Below are 21953 nucleotides of genomic sequence, written 5' to 3'. Positions count from 1 at the left end.
AATGCTTGTTTAAGAAAGCCAGCCGTGCCGTGGGCCCTTCACGGCGCAATTATCAGCCTGTTTCTCATGACTCACGTCTAAGCTTGACTTGTTTATCTGAAGGCCTGGAAGAATCTGTGCTAAACTTACTCACTGCCACTGCGTGACCTGGGACGCTTTCCAGAGACGTCTGTGTGCCATTGCCATACTTCAGACACAAATAGAATTGTTTTTTGTCCTGTATATACAGTACTGTGCAAAAGTCTTATGCTGGATTCACGTGGAGCACCGCGTCAATCACACTAGTTTACTCGCGGGAGGTTTTTTTTAATTCACAACAAACGCGGAATTAACTTGCGTGAGTAAATTACAAAGTAAATGCAAATGCACGAATAAAGGTGAATTGTTCCCACACAAACACTTGAACAAATAATGCTCTCAAGAGAAAAATTATGTGAGAAAAAAAACATTCCATGAGTAAACTAGTGACTTGTTTGGTGTGAACCCAGAATTGTTCAATTTGGAGTTTTTAAGTGAAGTTTCATAAACTAATTTCGAGAGGAGCATGTGATGTGATGGAGCACGACTGGCTGCTCATCTGTAATCAGTAATAATCCAAGCAGAGTGATCCTAGTTTACAAGAAATGGATCGTTTTCTCCCTACTGCTCTATCTTCATTTTGGAAGACTCCCCCCTTCCACCCCATCTCCTCCTTTTCCTCCCTTTTCTAAGGGCAAGCTCTCGAAACCTACCTGATCTCGAAACCCCTTATATGCTTATTGACTGGGCGAGAGCTTTGGGCTCAAATATCTCCAAGCTCAGGGGTCTCTCCCGGGACAGCATGCCAAACCTGCTATAAATGCAAAGTGTATCTAAGTGGGAACTCTTGAAATGTAGATGTGAGTCAGGCTAGTTACTTTTGTCCCTCATTGAAAATTTGCACATATTCACACATTTGCATTGACTTTTGTATTAAAGTCCTCCTGGAAATTGTGCCAACGTCTCCAAGACAATTTAAAAACCCTATCTGCAAAGTTACCTGAAAACTATGAAAAACGTACTCATAGGCCACTTTATTAGGTACACTTTACTAGTACCGGGTTGGACTCCCTTTTGCCTTCAGTTCAAAACAGTGCAGTGCAGTGCAGTGCAGAACTGCCTTAATCCTTTGTGGCATAGATTCAACAAGGTACTGGAAATATTCCTCAGAGATTTTGGTCCATATCGACATGATAACATCACGCAGTTGCTGCAGATTTGTCGGCTGCACATCCATGATGCGAATCTCTCGTTCCACCACATCCCAAAGGTGCTCTATTGGATTGAGATCTGATAAGTGTGGAGGCCATTTGAGCACAGTGAACTCATTATCATCCTCAAGAAACCAGTCTGAGGTGATTTGCACTTAATGACATAGCACGTTATCCTGCTGGAAGTAGCCATCAGAAAGTAGCCATCATAAAGGGATGGACATGGTCAACAATACTGCCCCACTGCCCCACTGGATATTTTCTTTTTTTTTTTTGGTCCATTCTCTGTAAACCCTAGAGATGGTTCTGCGTGAAAATCCCTGTAGATCAGCAGTTTCTGAAATACTGACCATGTCTACAAGCCTAAATGCATTGAGTTGTTGCCATGTTATTGGCTGATTAGAAAATTTAGTTTGCAAAGGATGGTCGACCCAAATGTTGATTTAATTTAGTTAGAAGTTAATTGATAAAATCTATTTATGAAAGTATACTGAATTTACAGCATTTTACAGAAATGCTTAAAAAGTAAGCAGTACTGTAAATAATAAAAGTACTGTAGTTTGAAGGTAAGTTTGTTGAAGTGTTTTGAAGATTTTTGGACTTTTTTTGGTAAAAATACTGGTGGACCAAGACTATCGCTGTATATCTGTATATCTAAATGTATATTTGAGAACTGACTGAATTATTTTCAGTTTGATATGATTATCCTCAAATACAGCAATGGGCACTCTTCATAAGCAAACCTGTTCATGTGTACATTTGAATTAGAATTAGATCTACAATAATAATAATAGAGGCGACGCCGTGTTGGTATGGGTTTCCTCCAGGTGCTCCTGTGTCCCCCACAAGTCCAAAGACATGCGCTATAGGTGAACTGAATAAGCTAAATTGTCTGTAGTGAATGTGTGTGAATGAGAGTGTATGGGTGTTTCCCAGTGATGGGTTGCAGCTGGAAGGGTATACGCTGCATATAACAAATGCTGGACAAGTTGGCGGTTCATTGCGTGGCGACACTTAATGAATAAAGGGACTAAGCCGAAAAGAAAATGAATGAATAAATGAATAATAATAATAGGATTTAGACATCACATTAAGCACACGGCCATATATATTGACTGTTTTATTCTCAATTGGAAAGAAGGTGAAGAGGAATTGCATGGATGTATGAGATTTCTATATTCAAGATGTGATTGAATTACATTTTCAGTTAAAACAAAAAAGTTCTATTCACTTTCTACCTGTGCTGATATAAAAAAATCCATATCCACAACAGTGCTTTTTAATTCCACTGAAAATAAATACATTATTCTCTGCTAATGGTTTCCTCTGAAAAAGGTTTACCTACAAGGAACTTGGTAAACAGTTCTAAGCCATTGCTTTATTACAGGAGGACGTCCACAGATCTGCATTCAGACAGCATTTGACAAAGTAAATACATCGGGGAGAGTCCAGTTATTTAAAAAATGACCAAAGGAAACAAAAACAATCATCTTCAGTTAATCATATCCTCACTCATACTAAAAATAGTCACCTGAACCAATATTTATCTGGAAAATATGGGAAATAAAATGCCTCACTGAGAAGATTACCTGCATTTGATTATCTCTAAATAGCCATTGGCTGTTTTGCACATTGCATTTAACACCCATGTTTGCTTGCATACAGATCTCTCAGATGGTGTCGGAGGGCAACCGGGAGGGTCTCAATGAAGCTGCGCTGAACCGCTACAATGCAGACCGTCCCACTGCGACTCCTGCTCCTGCCCCGGCCACCACAGCGCCCTCCAGTGGCACCTCCGCTGCTGCGTCCTTCTTTGCCAGGTAATTGACCTCACTATTCTCCTTGCTTAGGTTGACTGACTGTGTTTGGTTATAATTCTGCGCCACATTAGATTTCAAAATACTGTCCACACCAAACACAGAAGAAATTCGCTTGAGTAAATTAAATAAATCAAGTTCTGTGCAAAAGAACTCCATGGGTTCACATGGAGGACCACATCCCTCATTCTAGTTTACTTGCCGGATGTTTTTGTTTTCATTCAAACCAAAAATGGAATTAACTTGCGCAAATAAATGACATACAAAGTCAATGCAAACACGCATGTTTACTGTCAGTGTGCATCTGATGAATATTGTGAAAATCTGGACATTGCATTTCTTTTGCACATTTGTGACATAATAAAACCAGCTTGCCGCGGTGCAGTCTTGGCAAACATGCAGATGAATGGTGGTTGTGGCTACAAAGCATTTATTTTAGCTCAGATTATGATCTCAACATGCTTTTACCAGAGTGCTTCATTTGTAAACATATTGACATTTGCAAAACATAATAAACTTAAAGGGATAGCTCACCCAAAAACTTGACTAAAAATGTACTCACTATTTACTCCAGATAAACACTAGATGTTTTGAAAAAAGCTGAATATCTGTAACCATTGACTTCCATAGTAGGAAAAACAAATACGATGGAAGTCAGTGGTTACAGGTTTTCAACATTTGTCAAAATATATTATTATTTTGTTCAGCAGATGACAGAAACTCATGAAGGTTTGAAACTAATAACTTTTTGGTGCGTGAACTGTCCCTTTAAGGCCTTTTTAATACTTTCTTTAGCAGATAAAAGTCACATGAAAGTTCAAAGACATATAGAAGTAAGTTAAAATGGCATGTTTACTTCAGAAAATGCATTTTACATCACATTTTCTTTTTTAGGTTTAGGGTTTACGTTAGAATTTACGTTTTAGCTCTACATGCACGCCAAAGTTTTATTTCCAAACCGTCCTAAACAACAACTAACAAAATAAAACACTGCTTGATTAATAGTCATCTTTTTCTGTAAAAACTCTAAAATTCTACAGTTTTGACACAATATAGTAAGGAAAGGTGTATTTCCCAAAGTAAACTGTTCAAAATTAATATTATATACATAGTTTCTTCTGTTGAAGAATATTGAAAACCAGTAGCCCTTCACCGCGCACACTTAATGTGTGATTAAAGCTGAATTATTCCCACACAAATACTGTAACAAATAATTGATCTTATGAAAAAAATTCACTTGAGAAGAAAAACATTTCGCGGGTAAACAAGAGCAAGTGACACATTTCCTAATCAAACCCATATTAATCTGGAACAATAAGAGCCGCTAGGGAGATAAAATGCCTCACTGAGAAGATTACCTGCATTTGATTATCTGTAAATAGCCATTGGTTGTTTTGCACATTGTTTTTAACACGCATGTTTACTGTCAGTGTGCATCTGATGAATATTGTGCAAATCTGGACATTGCATTTCTTTTGCACTTTTGTGACAAAATAAAAACCAGCTTGCCGCGGTGCAGTCTTGGCAGACGTGCTGATGAATGGTGGTTGTGGCTAAAAAGCATTTATTTTAGCCCAGAGTGCATGATTTGTATACATTTTGACATTTGTGAAACATAACAAACAACTTAAAGGGATAGCTCACCCAAAAACTTGACTTAAAATGTTCTCTCTATTTACTCCAGATAAACATTAGATGTTTTGAAGAAAGCTGAATATAATATAATATAATATAATATAATATAATATAATATAATATAATATAATATAATATAATATAATATAATATAATAATATATAATATAATATAATATAATATAATATAATATAATATAATATAATATAATATAATATAATATAATATAATATAATATAATAATATATAATATAATAATATATAATATAATATAATATAATAATATTTATATAATATAACATAATATAATAAAATATAATATAATAATATTTATATAATATAATATAATATAATATAATATAATAATATTTATATAATATAATATAATATAATCATATTTATATAATATAATATAATATAATATAATATAATATAATATAATATAATATAATATAATATAATATAATAATATTATATAATATAATATAATATAATATAATATAATATAATATAATATAATATAATATAATATAATATAATATAATATAATATAAAATAATATAATATAATATAATATAATATAATATAATATAATATAATAATATATAATGTAATATAATAATATTTATATAATATAATATAATATAATATAATATAATATAATATAATATAATATAATATAATATAATATAATAAATATAAGTGGCCATTTTTGCCATATTTAAATATATAAATTGCATATATGATATTTAATTTATGTAAAATCCAAAACTTGAATGTCATATATGTAAATAACATATTTTCCATGTATAAGATTTTTATATGGGATCGTTGAACTCTCATTAGCAGTTAGTAATTAGTTTCTATAGTCACCATAACCAACCAATTAAATCATCAGCGTGATTCATTCAAAAACACGATTCAAGTACACAAGCTAAACCCATCGAATTGGATCAGCTTGAAAGAGTCTGTCCTCCTTTAAAACAGCCATCTTAAGAAGTGACAGCTTCCCTTGAGCAAGCTGAGTTTCTTTAGCATTTCACAGGCCGATTTGAATATCTGATGAGCCTGACGCCCTGCATAAAAAAACCTCTGTCTGTCACAGTCACAGAAGGGGAGTAGAGGAGCTGTGGGTCAAACGCTGAGAGTGTTTGCATGTCCTCTCGTGTCCAATCCCTCACTCGCACTCATCTTCACAGCTGTCCGTTGTCAACAAGACATTTCTCACACATGCAAACATCCTATCACAAATGCACAGGCACAGGCAGGTGTTGTCACATTAATGGCGTCATATGAGATGCTCGGAGTTTCTTCCCATAGCTTGTCTTCTTGTAAAGAATCATCAGATCTAGCGTCTATTTTCTGCTATTGTGTGAAGCACGCATTATGTCATACTGTACTATGGGAAAACGATCAAGTGATTGGTGCTCTGGTCTTTGTCGCCCGGTGGGGCTTTGGGAGCCGCTGAGGATATAGATCATGGGGTTTTTATCAGAGCTGGAAGAGAGGAGGAGAATGTTGGAAGATAGCGAGAGAGACGAATGGCTCTTGTGAAACCCCTAGTTTTCGTGAGAGCCTCTAATAAATCAGAGCTTCTACAGCAGCTGGATTTCATCAATTGTTTTGTATTGGAGGGCTACGGTGGTGGTGGTGAGATCATGATTTTATCATCCTTTCCTTTATATTATGCTTTCTGCCCAGTGCTTAGATGCCAAAAGGCAGACCAATAGTTAATAAAATGAAAGCTGCGGTAAAGCTTGCATACTGTAATGTATAAATTCATTAAACAGATAGTTAAACGCAAAACATGGGAGATTATTTCAGTAAAATATTCAATATACAGTACAACAGTAGTATTTATTTTGCTGACCTATATGCGCTTATATTATCCCAAATGTTTTGAAGCATGTTGAAATCCAGAAAAATAGAAACTAGAGCAGGGGTGCCTAAACTTTTTCGTATGAAGGGCCAAAAACCAAATATCATTAGCTATGTTTCCATTCAAAAATGCGAATTAACTTTATGCGCGAAACTGGAATTTCGCATAAAACACGAGCAAATAAAGCAACGTTTACATCCAAAGTGAACAAAATCATCACTTCCTAATTATCTTGCACCAAATATCAACAGTAAAACGGAATTTGCTTGATAAGAGAAGCTGCGTGAATCGTTTCTTCATTTAATAAATGACTTGCACCTCAGAAGGTAATCCTGGCACGCAGTGAACGCGCGGTGGCGTTTTAAAGCGTGAGACGCTCTTGATTCTGGAGGTCATTAATAATATAATAACACTAATACTGAGATGGTTAAGGCATTTTAGAATGGCCAAAACAACATTTCAGATGCTTTACACTGCGGTCAGACTGCTGGTTTGTCCACTCACACACATTTTTATCACCACATGATCTCTTTTCAAAATCACACTTTTTTAATACACATACTGGAATTTGTTCGGTAAAAGTGTTTTCATCGTAGTTTATGTTCATGTTTTCTTAGCGAATAAAAAGTTTATCCTACACATTTATGCGCATATGTTTTTTAAGTGCAATTTCAAAATTTATCCGCATCTTGGCATTTACATCAACCGATTTTTTCATGCTCATCTCCAAAATGCGCATAAAATTAGGTGGATGGAAACATAGTTACTGATAGCTGTGGGCCGAAGATCAATATACCAAACTATATTACATTAAAGTTGCCATGGGTAATTTCCTAACTTATTACGTAATTTTAAAAAGTAAATAGAAAACATTACTTTGAATCATGTTACTTAATGCAATTTAACTTTTTTCATTATAACTATTGCAATAAAAACATATCACATTTATAACACAGTGGAGTTCAATACTGAATACCCTAGCCAAGCAGAATCTGCCTATCCTTCGGGTTACAGTATGTACATTTTAAACTAAATCTGATTAATTGACATCATCTAAATTGAAACATTTAATTTCAGATAGCTTTTTTTGTTGAGTAACAACAAACCAAACCAATAAAAGGTTACATTAAATTAGAAATGACAATTTTTTTAACCATCCCCTTAATTTTCCTTCTCATCTCAGATGGGATGACAGGCCAAATCAAAGGTTACCATGGGCCAACTTTGGGCCATAGTTTGGCCATCTCTGAACTAGAGAGATGCACCATGTCTTTTGTCACCATGCTAATGATGTCATACGTCCTCGATTTCTGGTTTATGTAATGATAAAACTGTGCTGCTCCTTCTCCATATGCACATGAGAGGATGGACCATAAATGTTGGATTGTGGCACAGATTAGATAATTTCTCTCACAACCTGATGCTGAGAGGCTTATCCATGCCTTTATCACATCACGTCTTAATTTTTGTAATTCACTTTTTGGGGATTTACCTACAAGTTTTCTCAGACGACTACAGCATATTCAAAATTCCGCTGTGTGAGTTCTGACACACATCATCCCGACACCATATTATTACTCCTGTACTTCAACAACTATACTGGCTTCCTATTAGGTCACAGATTCATTTTAAAACCTTGATTTTAAACTTCAAAGCCCTGCTGTACTTTTCTGCTTGTAGTTGTTTGTGATGAGCATTAGTTCGTTATGTAACTTTTAACATCACCACCTGCATATGGTTGTGTTAACGTGTCTATCCGTGCATCAAAAGATGTGTAGATGTTGGTAATTCAAAATACAGACATATTACATCTATAAATTAATGAAATACGGTACTTTACTGTAAAAATGAGAAATTACTTTTACGCTTTGTACCGTATTTTCAATGGTGAAATACTGGCAACCACAGCTGCCTTTTTTTCTGTAAACTCTACAGGTTTATTTTTTAAAGTGTATACAGCCCTAGTGTATATATCAGCTGACATTAAAATTACTATATATCAACCTACTCCTTATATGAAAAGCCCCATTAGCCATACATTTGTTATAGGTTAGGGAAGCAAAATGGCTTTTGAATGCTCTCTCTTATACTTTGATTATATCTGTATTAGATTATGTTTGTAGATGCATCACAAATAAATGTATGGATGATGACATCAAATTCAGTCACTGTCAGTACACCAGTGAACATGATTAATAACCTGCTCAAATGCTAATGTCATAGTTAATATTCATGAGGATATTTCCTATTAGAAAAGGTTTAAGTCTCTCCTTGTTTTGCTTTACATCTCTCATCACATCTGAAACCATTTGTTTCTGAGATTTAGTACTTTGTTTTACATGAGGCATATACAATTATGATCCATGACATTTAGCTTCATCTGCTGAATGAATTGTTTCACTGCGTGTTTTCTCTTAATCCCTATGAGGGATCCTACTGTAGATGTATCGCTCAAACACTGTAAATATTTCTTTAACGTTCAGATCACATAGAGGTTAAGAGGCTTCCAGTGTGATTTACTGGGATCATATCAAGCCGGCGGACAACAGACTGAGTGGATGTACAGTACAGTAGAGCAGAACTTCTCAACTTGATGCAAAATCTTATATACAACTAGCCTATGATGCATAAATAGAAGAGTTTTAAAAGTACTGTAAGCCTCTTGATGTCAAAGATGTCAAATAAAGAAAAAAGTGAACAAAGATCATATAGACATACTGTATAGACATATTTATTAGATAAACGTATATTTGTAAGACATATATATAAAATTATAGCTAATATATTTAAACATATTGACCTTAATCTTCGATGCGGAAGTGCGCTCGTTTTTGCGATTGTTTTAGAACTTCCGACTCAGCTGCCTATGGGAGAAATGACTAGGAATAATAAACGGCAGAAAACGGTCAAACTACTGGCTCTACACGCTAGTGTTTTCATGACTATACAGACAAAGTAGAATAATATAATAAGAAAACGTCAGTTTGCAACATCAAGCAGCAAACCGAGCTGTTTTTAACATCTAAAAATGAATGGAAGTGGATGAGACCGGAAGTCTCGAGCCAAAAATATTCCAATGGCTGCGCCCGCTCGTACGTGAAGAATAAGGCGAATACAGTGGTCAGCTTATATAAGTACACCCCTTACAAGAGTTTAGTTTATTGGTTTCCTCTTAGGTAGATTCTTTTTGCAGCTAAGTTTGGCATTTAATGCAAACAATTAAATCACACATATACATACCCACATACAGTTGAAGCCAGTCCCCCCCCCCCCCCCCATTTCTGTTTAATGGAGAGAAGATTCTCAACTCATTTCTCAATATAATAATTTTAATAACTCATTTCTAATAACTGATTTATTTTATCTTTGCCATGATGACAGTACATTATATTTGACTAGATATTTTTTCAAGACACTTCGATACAGCTTAAAGTGACATTTAAAGACTTAACTAGGTTAATTAGGTTAACTAGGCAGGTTAGGGTAATTAGGCAAGTTATTGTATTACGATGGTTTGTTCTGTAGACAGTCGAAAAAAATATAGTTTAAGGGGCTAATAATTTTGACCTTAAAATGTTTTAAAAAAAAATCAAAAACTGCTTTTATTCTAGCTGAAATAAAACAAATAAGACTTTCTCCAGAAGAAAAAATATTACCAAATATACTATGAAAATTTCCTTGCTCTGTTAAACATAATTTGGGAAATATTTAAAAAAGAAAAAGAAATTCAAAGGGGGGGCTAATAATTCTGACTTCAGCGGTATATACATACATACAAAAGTACCTTATAAAATATTATAATTTATTCAGAGCAATAGATGATGTGACAAAGCTATTCCTGTAACGTTTTGTTCTACTAAAAAGCATCTGAAACCTTCGACCCGAAGGGAGCAAGATAAACTCCTCAGTCAGAGGATGAAAGCTACAGCTACTAGTATTTTGGGCAATCCGTAAAAGCTGCCTACTATACTGGGATTCAATACTCAGCTGTGATTCACCAATCAACCAGCTAGACCACCTAATAACCTAGGTTAGTCTATTCCTGTTTTTAAGGGATAGACTTCCAAACCATGCCACCAGAGTGAAGAATGAATAGACTCAATAAAAGCATAATAGATAAGAGTAAGCATATTGGGGCCAATGTGAAAACGAAAACGTTTCCTGAGACAATAAAGGCGCTGATGCCCCTTCTTACACACAGCATCACGGTTTGATTTGTGAAAGTAAAAAAAAATGGTCAATAATGGTACCCAAATATTTGTCTTTTAAAAATCTATCTTTTAAATTCATAATTTTAATAGAAAGCTATGCAACATCATATTTGTGCACATACTAATAGATATTAGTCAGTACTAAAGCCAAATCTAGAGCTCATCTAACAAAATAACTTGCGATAATGATCCAAAAACTAGTACACCCAAATTTATATGTTATAGAAAAATATTAAATACAAACTTAAAAAAGAGGAAAAATCAAGAGAATAAAAATAATAATAATAATAAATAAATAAATAAAATTAGTTGAAATTTTGTAGGTTCTAATATAATTTAGCATTTTGGTTCTAATGTATATATTTAGTTTGAATTTAATTGTATTATCTTTCAATTTCAAATGTGTTTGGTGACTAAAATATTATTTTAATAAATATATCTGTTTAATAAATCTGTTTTGTTCAAATGCACCCAAATATATGACATTTCAAAATGGAGTGTACTCAATTATGCTGAGCACTGTATGTACATATTTGTAATTTCAATGATTGGGGATAATAATAATAATAATAATAATAATAATAATAATAATAATAATAATAATAATAATAATAATAATAATAATAATAATAATATATTTGCAACATAAATTTAAAAATGTGTATATGTCTATATCATATATAATAAAAAAATAATTTGCCATATGTCTGTCTGTCTGTAGGCTCAGAGTTATAGTTTCTGTATTATTTAATGACCATTTTAATAATAAATAAATAAATAAATAAATAAATAAATAAATAAATAAATAAATAAATAAATAAATAAATAAATAAATGTTTTTTTTCCTAAGAGTAATGTTATGGGCTACTTGGTGGTGCAGTGGGTAGCACAATCGCCTCACTTCAAGAAGGTCGCTGCTTCAAGCCCCCGTATCTGCATATGCTGGATCAGTTGGTGGTTCATTCCGCTATGGTGACGCCAGATTAATAAAGGGACTAAGCTGAAAAGAAAATGATTGAATGAGTAATGTTATTTTTGTATTACTGTATTTACTGGTTAATTAATAAGTAAGCATGCAAACTCCACACAGAAATGCCAACTGACCCAGCCGAGGCTTAAAACAGCGACCTTCTTGCTGTGAGGCGACAGCACTACACACTGCGCCACCGAGCCACCCTTTATTAGAAATATAATGCATAAATAATCTACTTTTCAATATTAATGCCCAGAGTAAATCCTGAAGCAAAACCAGTTGTAAATCACTGTAATAGGCCCTGGATTACATAATTGATGCCATATTAAATGTAGAACTCCCACACTTCCTGTGTTGCTATTGATTCTGCATTTTTCTGCTGCTCATTTTCCTCTTTCATTGTGCTAAAAAGAGCAGGAGAGAGTGTGCCGCGTGATTTATAACCACCGTGCCCTCATGTAGCTCACAATGTCAGCTATCCTTCGGCAGTAAAAAAAGAAGGCTGTAAATTTCACAAGAAGGTGCGGGTTTACATGAAGGACAGCCCTCTTTTGTGTATATATGTGTCTCAGCCTGTTGTTTGACAGCTAAAGACTATCCTGCCAAAGTGTGTGTGTGTGTGTGTGTACGTGTACACCTGGCACACATTTTTCTCTTTGTTTGAAGCAGGACCGTGTCACACCCCTTGTGCTTTACCCTGTCCTCACTCCATACTCGCACCTGAAAATTTACAGATGTCGTAACATGCCTTCGCTGGAGAGTGCTGTGCTTTATGGGACAGGTGTCGTGACCTGACCATCCGGATGCGTTCAGTTAAAGATGTGGCAGGGTTGTCAAACTCATGTGCACAGCTATAATTTACAGAGCAGAAAGCAAGAAACAGATCCTGCTGTTCTTTTGATTTGTGCACCAGATATATAGTTTACACTTAAATGGGATGTTTATATTGTAGAACTCGCATTTAATGTACAATATTGTAACGCAGTTGCTTTTTTTTAAAAAAATTTTAAATAATTTTTTAGGGGTTTTCACCTTTATTGTATAGGACAGTAGAGAGTATTGACAGGAAAACATGGGGAGCAGAGAGAGGGAAAGGATCGGTATAGGACCACGAGGCAGGATTCGAACTCGGGTCACTGGGTCACTGCAGTTGCTTTATTGACGTCACATCTCTTGAGGTGTAATGATTTAATGTTTGCTTTTGAATTAATCAGTTGAGCAAAGGACTCCAAGAATCTGCCATGAAGGTTTAATTCCTGAATTGATTAATGCTTCTGAATAAATTAATTTAGTGAAGGACTCAGTGTTTTTGAATGAATTTTGTTTTTAAACTTCTGTGTTTTTAAATGAATCAGTTGATCAAATGATTCAATCACTCACAAAGTTTAAAAAATTTATTAAAATGTTGAGGGCAACCCAGGCTCGTTCTGAATGCGTACCCCTATACACATTTCTGGAGAGCGGCAAATATGTCCCAGAAGGTACGTTTTATTGCTTTCATTGTTTATGTTGTCGTGAATCCACCAGAGGCTGCTGTGTACACTTTTTAAGATCTCAAATTTCTCTAGCCGAGTGCCATTCTTGCCTGCCCGTCTTCCGTAAATCCACCAGGGGCCGCTGTTGACTGATTGACCAATCGACTGACCCACCCTCCTCCTTCCCTAAACCCAACCAATAATGTTTTTAGAAGCACCAATTGACCAGCGCCACTTCTACTTCCCTAAACCAACCAAAAGTGTTTTCAAAAGCAATCCAGAGAAAGAAAAGCCCTCGTGGACACCTGATTTTTACAACATTTTCAAATTTTACCACATTCTAACCCTGTTGTTTACTAGTTTATTTAATTTTTGGCTTTTGTTTTGGTTTGGTTTTACCTACTTTCTGGAACTGTTCTTCGCTAGACCCTAACCCTGTCGTCGCAGTCAACTACACTCCACATCACATCCGCTGACGTACTTACAAACTGGTAACAGCGTAGAAGCCATCTATATGGAGGTAAGTGGTCAGCTGGTAAGCGCGAAAAGGAATGGCGTCATACCAGCCCATAGCGTTCGTTTTAAAGATGAAACGCAGCATACGTACCTTTAGCTACAAAATTCAGGATCTCCAGAAATGTATATAGGGCTATGTTTTCAGAATGAGCCTATGTTGGTTGAAGGAATTGAGTGAAAAGGTTGAGTGAATGATTCAGTAATGGAGATAATTAGTTTAATTTAATATGTATGAATAATTTCATTTATTGAAGAAATTGGATGAGGAAATGAAATTGCTTTGGATGATGTTTCCATAACTTGCTCATACAGTCAAATGATTCAATTACTTTTTCACAACAGTTTATTCCTGAATGAATCAGTATGTTAAACAAATCAGTTAAGCAAATAATTTAATAAAGTACTCAATATAGGATTTCTTCTTGAAAAAAAATCAGTGTTTTGAACGAACTGGTAAGTGAAGGACTCAGTGACTTGGCTATATTAAAGTAGGCACGTGTATTATTTCTGAATGAAACTGTGTTAGGATAAATGATTTTTTTGAGTAATAAAGTCATCTAATAGCATTAATAGGGGTATGCACAGCCCTTAATTTCATTTTATTTACATTTATCTGTTATGGAGCAGACGGTGACAGCAGATGTGCAAATCCAAATGCAGTTTATTAAGGCAAGGTCGTACAGGCAATGGTCACAGGAGCAAAGAGTAGCATAAGGGTAATGCAATAAACGTGGTCAAAATACAAGTGGGTGGTCAGACTAGGTGGCAAAGAATCAAAACAGGAAACAAAGCAAGAATCAAAACAGGGGAAAACAAACACAGAAAGTCTGTGAAGAAACAAGACTCGGCCATGAGAATGTGAAAGTGGCGTGTTATATATATATATATATATATATATATATATATATATATATATATATATATATATATATATATATATATATATATATATATATATATATATATATATATATATATATATATATATATATATATATATATATATATATATATATATATATATATATATATATATATAAATATATATATATATAAATATATTGTCCAACTAATCAGCCCATGTAATCAGTGAGATGAGCTACAGCTGTATCTGTGTGGGAGTGTCCAGATTTTTGTCAGCTGTTGCAGGGGTTGATTGGTGCAAAGAGTTCTGGGAGTTGTATTTGAATAAGAATATTTTTTAAGTATTATTTTGAAAAGGAGACTGGCATTATAGTGCTCTAATGCAACTAGGCAGGGACTAAATCATCTCATTACAGTTCAATATCAGAATGCAAAATTCAAGAAAGTCAACTTAGAAATTTTTTTCAGAGCCCCTCAAAGAGGCATAAGGTCTTTTTAAATGTATCTTTTTTTAGTTTAATGTGTACATTGTTCCATGTATGTCTGTAATGAGACACCAAACACATGTAAATTGCTGAATATGTGTTTAATGCACATTTATGCATCATAATATAGTCAAAGCAGAGCTCATTAATATTCATGACTGTTCCAAATATGGTAAAAACAGAACTTGTTTTTGGAGAATTTTTGCACTTACCCAAGCCATTTACCTACTCTGTAGATATCAGACTACTATTTAACATATTAAATCAATGCATTCTGTGGCACCATTAAAATATGAGTAGTTACTACAGTATCTTTTTTTGCAGTTATTTTATTACCCTTGTTATCTTTGTATGGTGGCATCTCTCAGCTGGCTCTGTAAGGTCAGTATAGGACATTTTTCATAAGTGGGTTGACTAACCCTGTGTTGGCTCCATCAGCTCCAGCCTGTGAGTTGCTGTCTGCTGTTGGCACGCGATGAATAGCTTATCCCACTGCTGCCCGCATGAGAGACTCCATCATCAACCTTGCTCTCCAAAGTCATGAGGCCAAACGTCACCCCTGCGCAGCCATGCCTGACTTTTCAACAAGCTCCCTCTGCTTTCCTCTTCTTCATTCAGCCATGTCACGTTCCTGTGGCTCTCGTTTGTTCTGGCAGAACCCCTGATCCCTGGTCTCGCCCGCTGAACTCGAAGTAAGACTTAAAATGGTACAATCCATATGGAAGAGTCGTGGAGTAGTGGAAAAAAACCCTTTGACAGGATTTGTACGGAAGCTGGAAATCCTTGAAAACGCTTGAATTTTTAGTCTAGTGTTTTCAAGGTTTTTCGATGAAGTGCTTGAACCTGCTTAAAATGTATTGTGTTGCTTTCATAATAATTTATGGTACTGAATAGGTAATAATAATAATGATAATAGTTAACTATCGCTTTTGCATAAGATGAAAATAAAATCTTAGTTTTTTTAACTGCGCCTTTTGATTTAGCAGTGGGAAAAGCCAAAATAATTGTAGATGATCACTTCATGAGTGAACAATACATTACATTAAACTAAATATACGTTTAAGGTGAAAGATGACACATTTAAAATGTGAGTTAAACGATTTAATGACAGTATTTCAGTGTATGACTTGGGGTCAAATTTTCTTAGAATACTATACTATAACTAATGACATTTGATAGACAGTGCTCAGCATAAATGCGTACACCCCATTTTGAAAATGAATATTTGTATCCATTTCTCTGTGAATATGGCTCACATATTATTCATTTGAACAAAACAGATTTTTAAACAGATATATTTATTAAAATAATATTTTAGTCATTAAACATCTTTAGAAATAGAAATATAATACATGTAAATTCATGCAAACTATTGTAAAAAAATGACAAGCTTAACATGTTTTTGTTTCTCTTGATTTTTTTTTTTTAATTATTTAATATTTTCCCCTAGCATATAAATTTGCTATAAATTTGCTACTCATTTTAGGACAGGTATTGTAAGTTATTTTGTTAGATGAGCTTCAGATTTGGCTAATCCAATGTATATGCACAAATATAATATTGTAAAGCTTCCTATAAAAAATATTAATTTAAATGAGAAATCCGTGAGTGGTGTACTCAAATATGCTGAGTGCTGTAATGTGAAGTATCAGCCTGATCTCACGAGAAAATGTAAGTATTTTACGTTTTGTCAGTTTAGTAGCTAATTCGTACGAATTCGTACGAGTTTAGTCGTAAGAAAATGTATGATTTTAAAACGTCATTGGGTGATGAGCAAATCATACTAAATTTTACAATTTTGATTGGACGAATTTATACGGATTAGCCACTAAATTAAAAAGTTACAACTTGTCGTGAGATTGCATTGGAAGTACGCAACCCAGGCTCATTCTGAAGACATACCCCTATGTACATTTCTGGAGAGTGCCAAATACGTCTCGGGAGCTACATTTTTTGCAGTTTTTGTTTTCGCGAATCTGCCAGAGGCTGCTGTGTAAGCTTTTTCAAATCTCAAATTTCTCTCGCGTGTGCCATTCGCATCTGCTCTTCGTGTAAACCCACCAGAGGCTGTTGTCGACTGACTGACTGATCTACCCTCCTCCTTCCCTAAACCCAACCGATAGTGTTTTAAAAAGCACTGATTGACCAGTGAACACCTTCTTCCCTAAATCCAACCGACTGTGTTTTCAAAAGTAATCCAGAAAAAGAAAAGCCCTCGTGTCAACCTGACTTTTACCATGTTTTCAATTTATACCACATGCTCACCCTGTTATTTAGTTGGTTATTTTATTTTTTGGCTTTTGTTTTTGTCTTAACTGGTTTATGGAACTGTTCTTTGTCGGACTCAAGCTCAACTCAAACTTTGTCGCATCATCGCTGTCAACTCCGTTCTGTGTCTCAAATCCTCCAACGTGCACGGCGAGCCACTGGACAAACTGGTAACAGTGGAAAAGCCGTCCATATGGTGGTAGCCGGTCAGCTGGTAAGCGCGAAAAGGATCGCTGTCATACCACCCCATAGCGTTCGTTTTAAAGATGAAATGCAGACATACGTACCTCTGGCTACATAATTCGTGATCTCCAGAAATGTATATAGGGCTACATTTTCAGAATGAGCCTTTGTTGGAAGTATGTATATTTGTATATGTACTGTATATGTATACAAACATAAAATTTGCCACACTTGTAAAATGCTGGATAATTTCGAAAAATTATCTTGGAAGTGCTTGAAACGACTTAAATTTGACTTTGTAAAAGGTGTAAGAAACCCAGTTTTCAGTGTAGTTGTTTCTTATCTGCAGCTCTGGCTGTGTCTGTTTTGTATCAGTCTCCAAGCCTTCCTAGACGGATCTTTATCTGACACGCTATTAGTAATCATTCATCCTGTTGTTTAAAGTGGAGATGTAAACTCCAGACTCCGATGCGCACGGTATCCCAATTTGTCAGTCTCCATGAGGAGGTTCCCTTTCTTGAGAGCATTCAGAAGCCCTGTATATTCTTATCAGTTCAATCTATTAATGGATCTGCTCTGGTCTACTGTACTCGCTTGTGCTTTTCCAGGTGTGTTGGCATAGGTCTCGCTCGTGCAAACTGACATCTCAGAAATGGCTCAATTCCAGCACAGGTCGTTCTTCTCCTCTTTTGTCCATGCATCTGCTTCTCCTCCACCCTCACAGGCCTGCTGCTCCTCCATCTACAGTGCCTATAGAAAATCATCATACTCTGTGAAAACCTTTTCTCGCAGAACACAAAGTTTTGGAAAGGCACAAGTTAGGAGAAGGCTACAAAAAACATTTTAAAAACTGGCAAAGTGATTTGGAATGTGATTTGATTTCAGGCTTTATGACAAATGAAGTAATTATTTCAACAGGGTATGATGATTTTCTATAGTCACTGTAAACAGCCTCTCCACAGCCCACAGCTTCTGCTGCTGCATGAGATTGTTTCTATCCTTGTTGGCTTGTTAAAAATGGCAATCATCTTAGTGTATATATTTGTGATTAATCTCAAATTTATGAGATCATTAAGGCAAGAAAAATGCATTGATGGAATATATTGTTTAAGAAATATACATATATCTTACATGCTTACATGCTTATCTTACAATTGGCAACAGTATATTTACATATTGTGTCGTATTTTAAGTATGTATTTGAGGCGACACGGTGGCTCAGTGGTTAGCACTGTCACCTCACAGCAAGAAGGTCGCTGATTCGAGTCCCGGCTGGGCCAGTTGGCATTTCTGTGTGGAGTTTGCATGTTCTCCCTGTGTTTGCGTGGGTTTCCTCCAAGTGCTCCGGGTTCCTCCGCTATAAGTGAATCGAATAAACTAAATTGTCCATAGTGTATGTGTGTCAATGAGTGTGTATGGATGTTTCCCAGTACCGGGTTGCAGCTGGAAGGGCATCTGCTGCATAAAACATATGCTGGATAAGTTGGCGGTTCGTTCTGCTGTGGCGACCACTGATAAATAAAGAGACTAAGCCAAAGGAAAATGAATGAATAAATTAAATGAGTAGTAAATTCTTGAACTTCATTGTTCGTCTATAGTGCTTGTTGAAAACCCACCAGTATACAATTATAATTTATAATGATCTTTTTAAAAATTGAGGACAAACACTCTTTTTATTTATTTATTTATTTTTTTATTTTTTCGTTCGTTCCTTCTTTCTTTCGTTGGTTGGTTTGTTCGTAGGTTTGTTCGTTGGTTGGTTGGTTCATTTGTTGTTTTGTAGGTTGGTTGGTTCGTTTGTTTGTTGGTTGGTTCATTCGTTGGATCATTCGTTGGATCATTCGTTGGATCATTCGTTCATTTGTTTGTTCATTCATTGGTTGGTTGGTTAATTATGTAAAATATGTGCTTGAATTTCCTTGTTTAAATAAATTATCTTCTTTAAATATAAATATATTTATAGTTTATACAGTTGAAGTCAGAATTATTAGCCCCCCTGTTTATTTTTTTTCCCCAATTTCTGTTTAACGGAGAGATTTTTTCAACACGTTTCGAAACATACTAGATTTAATAACTCATTTCTAATAACTGATTTATTTTATCTTTGCCATGATGACAGCAAGTAATATTTGACTAGATAATTTTCAAGACACTTCTATACAGCTTAAAGTGACATTTAAAGGCTTAACTAGGTTAATTAGGTTAACTAGGCAGGTTAGGGTAATTAGGCAAGTTATTGTATAATGATAGATTGTTCTGTAGACTATTGAAAAAAAAATACCTTAAAGGGGCTAATAATATTGACCTTAAAAGGTTTTTTAAAAAATTAAAAACTGCTTTTATTCTAGCCAAATAAAACAAATAAGACTTTCTCTAGAAGAAAAAATATTATCAGACATACTGTGAAAATTTCCTTGCTCTGTTAAACATCATTTTGGAAATATTTAAAATAGAAAAAGAAATTCAAAGGGGGGCTAATAATTCTGGCTTCAACTGTATATCTTATTTTATTTTATTTTATATATTATTTTAATATTCATTTTTTTATATTTTATTTTTATTTGTTTGTTCGTTCATTTATTCATTTTCTAAGTAAATATTTAAAATAAATGTTTGAATTTCCATGAATAGACAAACTGCCTACTTTTTATATATTTAACATATATTTTATTTTAATATTCATATTTTTATATTTTATTTATATCAATATTCTTGACATAGATTACAGACAAAATATTTATGTATTCATTGCCTATATCAATAAAAAAAATAAAAATTCCTACACTTTCCTGCCTCAATATATATATATATATATATATATATATATATATATATATATATATATATATATATATATATTTTTTTTTTTTTTTTCTTATGCTTAAATATTTGTATAAATAAATAATATTTTGTTATAAATTGTTGATTAATTTATTAATCAGTCTTTATATTTAAATGATGTTTATGAACTGCACTACTTACACAACCATTTAGTTAATTAATTCATTAATTTCCATTTTTTATCTAAAATACCTGCTTAGTAAATAAAAAACTGAAACCACACATAAGATGCCTTGTAAAGATAAGAAATGTATAGGATGATTTTTTTAGGATGATTTTTTTATGCTTTATTTTCTTCAATAATTTAATATTACCATTAGTTTACACATTTTTACATGCTTTTAACACCTCCTTTTCTTTCCCCTCCCCAACAGTGGCAGTTACAGTAATCACATGTTGCTATCATAAATCCAGTAAATACAGATAAATAATATAAACTTAACCAATAAAAAAGCACACATACATAAAATAATAATAATAATAATAGTAAAAACTGAATAAAAAATAAAGAAATTACACAATAATAATAATAATAATAATACATAAATAAATAAATAAGATAATTGCTCTTTTACCGTGCGTCTCACCACACAGACCTTATTCATACAAATAACAACACCATTTTCTTCCTTTTTAACAATGTTCTGAAAGATGGGCTTTATCAGAATCAGATTCATTCCCAGTATTCTGATCCTTTCCCCATGCTACAGATGGTTTGTGTGCAAGCGAATGCAGGTGGGGTGTTGGGTGATGATATAATGCGTGCAGCCATGCATAAGCGCCACCACTGTCAGCCTGTGCTGCGCGTGTGCTTTTGTTCATTAACTCTCCTGCGCCTCCATCTCCAGAGAGCTCCAGCGCCTCCCCCTCGACCTGCACCTCCTTACCATTTTACTTCGCCGTGGCCCTTAAACAAGCAGGGTCGCCTCCGAAAGCCCTCACATCAGCACTGACCCCTCTGTCGCAACAGAAACCCCCTCTATCCCTCTACACGCTCCAGTGATGGATTGAGCTGCCGAACGGCCGGGTGCGAGGAGAGCGAGAGGTTTCATTAGTGTCCCTCTAAAGAGCCCAGCTAGATTTATTCTATAAATAATGGCCTCGGGGGACGCCTGTCTCTGAAGGCATTTCAGTACAATCCACACTTACCATGTGTGTTTGTGTGTGTGTATATATAGATATGTATATTAATATTTGACACTGACACTGTTGCTCTAAATTACCCCAGCCTCGTTATTTCCACCCAGAACTGTCTTTCAGAGTCTTTTATTTATTTATTTATTCCTGACTGTTTGATGGGAGGTAATAAAGCTTTCTTTGGCTTAGTGAAGTAGGCGACCACCTAGAATGCACTAGCAACCACTTGGCAACACTTAAGAACAGCTCAATAGAGGTAAAAATTATTCGGTAACTCAGAAGAAAAATCGTAATACTTTGGCAACCGCTTAGCAACACCCTATTACAAAGAACACATACTGTAGCAATTGCATAGCAACACCCTGGCAATCACACAGAGCATTTCGTTGCCTTGGAATTATAAGGTTCTAAATGATTTTGAGATATTGAGCTTCAAAGTT

The 21953-nt window shown here is 34.6% G+C and overlaps 1 protein-coding gene across 1 annotated transcript in view; it reads left to right on the top strand.

The window, feature by feature from the left end:
- kif26ba (kinesin family member 26Ba) overlaps positions 1-21953 on the top strand; it is a 201256-nt gene that overhangs the window by 85155 nt on the left and 94148 nt on the right. Inside the window, 1 exon segment of the mRNA XM_056476361.1 lies at positions 2895-3049. Coding sequence (XP_056332336.1) covers positions 2895-3049 — 155 coding nt within the window.

The sequence above is a fragment of the Danio aesculapii genome, chromosome 17 (genome assembly GCF_903798145.1).
Source record: "Danio aesculapii chromosome 17, fDanAes4.1, whole genome shotgun sequence".
NCBI classification, from domain to species: domain Eukaryota; kingdom Metazoa; phylum Chordata; class Actinopteri; order Cypriniformes; family Danionidae; genus Danio; species Danio aesculapii.
This window is presented reverse-complemented; position numbering and strand designations above follow the sequence as displayed.